The sequence below is a fragment of the Solanum stenotomum genome, chromosome 10, assembly GCF_019186545.1.
Source record: "Solanum stenotomum isolate F172 chromosome 10, ASM1918654v1, whole genome shotgun sequence".
Lineage (NCBI taxonomy): Eukaryota > Viridiplantae > Streptophyta > Magnoliopsida > Solanales > Solanaceae > Solanum > Solanum stenotomum.
Window position 1 is genome coordinate 46,726,211 of NC_064291.1, and position 4,615 is coordinate 46,730,825.

Below are 4,615 nucleotides of genomic sequence, written 5' to 3' on the forward strand. Positions count from 1 at the left end.
AAGAGGTTGTATGGGCGGTCACTTCTTGTCTCACTCAAGTGTGTCTTAAGATTATATTAGGTAGAGGTCCTATGGTAATGAAATGACATGTGTTCTTTTAAAGTTAAGCATGGGTTGTATATGGACATATGTTGAGTATATGTATGGTTGGCTATGGTCTTATATGTTAATGTTGACTTGTATTATGTCTCTTATACTTGTAAAGGAAAGGTTTTATCAAATGATATGAAAGCATTTACTTCCTTGCAAATGTCCTTTTTTGGCATGTTTTTGCATGGTCTCCATACTTAGTACTTAATTGTGCTAACCCCTTTCTTTCCCTTTTTGGATTAAAGTGTAGGGATTTGGAGATGATGACATGTCATGGCTATTTGATAGGTTTCTAAGTGTTGAAGATGAAGACTTGGTGAGTCCTCATATATTCGAGGACAATACCCCATTTGTTCTTTTATGTCTTTTTAGTATTGTTTAAGTTGTGTATGGGATTGGTCCCGAATTTTGTACTCTAAAGTATTAGATGGTTTTGAGACATCATGTATAAAGTCTTCCGCTTGCCATTGTTTCTTTTTTTGAAATGTTTTCTTGGTAAAGAAAGTTTTTAATTCTTTATTGTTTTAGTGTCTATGCGATGAAGGAATGCTAAGAGGCTTGTATTAGACCTCTTCGAGATCGAGTACGCCGGTTACGACTAGGGGGTGCTCCCGGGTCGTGACAACTGGGTTACTAAAACTTTTGGCCAAAGTGAAAAGACAGACGATCCAATAGACAAAGATAATCATATCAAAGAGAATAAACATGGGAATATGAAAGAAATGCAAGGGTTACAAAGACAGCAAGAAGTTGAGAAGGACAATGAGGATACCTATGACCAAATCAATAAAGGAGCATTAGTGCTATTTGAAATAAACAATAAAGATATCCTCCCACTGGCAAGTCGGAATGATGATAAAGAAGAAAGAGAGAACCAGAATGAGGAATGTATTGATAAAGGTGACCTAACTGAAATCATGGAAAAGGTAGCTATACAAGGAGATTTATCGCCTACCTAAATAGGCAAAATGAAGACCAGTCATACAAAACAGAGGAAACACAATAATGAAGAAAATACAGGGGCACAAATATTATCCCGACAATCAAAGAGAACGATTGTCAAGAAATCCAAATATCAATGAAGGCTTTAATTTGGAACATTAGGTCTGTAAATACTCAAAAGGCGTTTACTAGACTTATGAACCTGCATAAAAGATTTCAATACTATTTTGTGGGGTTGCTGGAACCATTTGAAAATAGACAAAGTTTAGAGGATTTTAAGAGAAAATTGGGAATGCAACATGCTGTTTCTAACCCCAATGGAAAGATATGGGCTTTCATTGATGGGATAATGGAGTATGAAGTAATTAGAGAGGAAGAACAAATGTTAACACTCAAATTGCACAACATTAATTTGGGTCTGGAGGGATTGATTTCTTTTGTGTACGCAAAATGCACACAAAGAGAAAGATTGCAACTATGGAAATCTATGTATGACTTGGCCACAACAACAAATATACCATGGTTGATAGGGGGAGATTTTAATGCTATCAGTAATTCAGAAGAGAAACTAGGGGAACGACAAGTCACAGAATCAGAAGTAATGGACTTCAACCATTACATTAGTGCGTGTAATCTAGAAGATAAAGGTTTTAAAGGAAGCAAATACACGTGGTGGAATGGAAGAACAGATAAGGATTGCATTTTCAAAAGGTTGGATAGAGTATTGAGTAATGATAATCTTCAAACTGTATTTCCAGTTCTTGAGATAGAACACCTGGTACGGAGTGGATCAGATCATACTCCGCTATCTATCACTTTTAAAACCAGTGCAGAGAAAGTAATAAAGCCTTTTAGATTCTTGAATTTCTGGGTGAAAGAGGACTCGTTTATGGAGGTTATCAGGAATCATTAGAAGGCGGACTTTGAGGGGGACCCCTTTATTTTGTTTCATCATAAATTAAAGAGGGTAAAACGAGCACTGACACAATGGAGCAAAGCAACCTTTGGCAATATTTTCTAAGAAATTGTCACACTTGAGGAAATAATTAAGATACAGGAGATTGAGTTTGAAGTGAATCCAATGGGTGGAAATAGGGAAAAACTTCAAAAGACTCAAGCAGATTTGAAGAAGCAACTTCATAGAGAAGAGGAATTCTGGAAACAAAAATCTGGCATGGAATGGTTTAAGGAAGGGGAGAGAGATACCAAATTCTTTCACACCATAGTGAAGGGTAGAAGAAGCAGACTGAAGGTGACCAGAATTCAAAATGAAGAGGGTGTATGGATGGAAGATCAAGGGGACATTGCAGAAGCAGCAGTTAATTTTTATACACAACAATTTACAAGGCAAGATATTGAGGTAAATATGGAAACTTTCGAAGAGATGTTAGGTGAGCTTCCAGAGGTAATAAATAAAGAAAAGAGTGAAGAATTGCAGAGGATGCCAACTATAGAAGAAGTCAGAAGCGCTGTAATGGGACTGAATAGAAACAGTGCAGCAGGTCCAGATGGTATGACAGGGGCCTTCTATCAAAACACGTGGGAAATTATTAATGAGGATGTGTATAATATGGTTAAGGCTTTCTTTTGTGGTGCTGAACTTCCTAGATTTATCACACACACAAATTTAGTTCTTATCCCGAAGAAAATGGTTTTGAACACTTTTTCAGACCTAAGACCTATCTCTTTAAGTAATTTTGCGAACAAGATAATTTCGCGAATTATACATGAAAGAATTAAGGTAGTGTTACCAGGTGTTATTTCTCCACAGCAAGCGGGATTCGTGCATGGGAGAAGCATAGCAGAGAATGTGTTGCTGGTGCAGGAAATAATATCAGAAATTCGAAAAAGAGGAAAAACACCCAACATGGTCATTAAATTGGATATGATGCAGGCCTATGATAGAGTTGAATGGCTGTTTTTAACCAAGGTCCTAAGAAGGATGGGGTTTGGGGGGAGACTTATTAATATGGTGTATAGACTAATTAGCAATAATTGGTATTCCATCCTTGTTAATGGTCAACCGAGAGGTTTCTTTAAATCCTCAAGGGGACTAAAGCAAGGGGACCCTCTCTCTCCCACTCTCTTTATTCTGGCGGCAGAAGTAATGTCAAGATCTCTTAATGCTTTGATGAGGAATAAAGAGTTCAAAAGATTTGGTATGCCTAGAGGAAGCCTCAAATTAAATCATTTGGCTTTTGCAGATGATATGATCATTTTATGTAAGGCAGACGTGGGGACAATGAGAATGATAAGTGACACGTTGAAGAAATATGAAGAGGTTTCGGGGCAAAAGGTAAATAAAGTTAAAAGTGCTATATATCTGCATCATATGGTGTAATGAGGTGAATCAGTGGTAGCAGAGGTGGCTACTGGAATTTTGAGACAGGATTTTCCTTTTACATATTTGGGTTGTCCGATATTTTATAAAAGGAAACAAAAAGCTTACTATAAGCACATGATCCAAAGGATAGGAGGAAAGATACAGGTTGGAAAGGCAAATTATTATCTTATGGAGGCAGACCAATTTTAATAAAACATGTGCTTCAAAGTACTTCAATTCACTGTTTATCAGTTATGAACCCTCCAAATAATGTTCTTAACCAGGTACAACAAATGCTAGCTCAATTTTTTTGGAGCAGTTGCATTGGAGGGAGAGGTCAACATTGAAGTAAATGGAGTAATCTATGCCTACCAGAGAAAGAAGGAGGACTAGGTTTCAGACTAATGCATGACTTATCTATGGCGTTGTTCTGTAAATTATGGTGGAATTTCAGAACCAAGAAAACGTTATGGAGTGAATACATGAGGAATAAATACTGTAGAAACAAGAGTCCTAATCTTGCTATGTGGAAAGTTGGAGGAGGAGGTTCCCAAGTTTGGAAGAAAATGTTGCAAGCAAGAGACCTCATAGAACATCAAATATTGTGGAAAATTAGAAAGGGATCAACATCTTTTTGGCATGATAACTGGACTGGACTGGGGGATTTGTATACCATTATTGGAGAAAATTTTGAATGGGATGACAATTACAAAAGGGTGGATCAGGTAGTTCATCACGAAAAGTGGGATGTGCAGACTCTGATGTCAATCATTCCAACTGAATTGGTTGAGTATATCATTAGCAATATCAAACCTCCAAGAGGAAGGAATGAGGAAGATATACCATGTTGGATGTTGGAGACTAAAGGGAATTTCTCAGTCAAAACAGCTTGGAATTATATTAGACTTAAGGAGGAACCTAATAGAATTCACAAATGGATATGGACAAAGGGAATCCCTTACAAAATGGCTTTTATGATGTGGAGGTTATGGAAATTTAAGGTACCAGTAGATGTGCAGGTCTATCTATAACAGGATTGCTGCTGAGGGAGGTGATAATGTTGTGGTGGGGAGCAAATGCCAAAAAAGACATGAAACCATACTATAGAGCTATTCCAAGCTTTATAAGATGGGAGTTGTGGAACAGGAGAAACAAAATGAAACACGAGAGGAAGAACATCTCATTGGCTAGAATTATCCATAATGTTACCAGGAACATGTTCATGTTGATCAAGGTGCGAAGACCTAAGATGATATGCTC

General features: G+C 37.2%; 1 protein-coding gene across 1 annotated transcript; it reads left to right on the forward strand.

The window, feature by feature from the left end:
• The first annotated feature begins 3,774 nt into the window (after nt 1-3,774).
• On the forward strand, nt 3,775-4,386 carry LOC125843062 (uncharacterized). The gene has a single exon (XM_049522303.1). It carries the CDS (start codon nt 3,775-3,777, stop codon nt 4,384-4,386), a length of 612 nt encoding a protein of 203 aa, XP_049378260.1.
• Nucleotides 4,387-4,615: the final 229 nt, after the last annotated feature.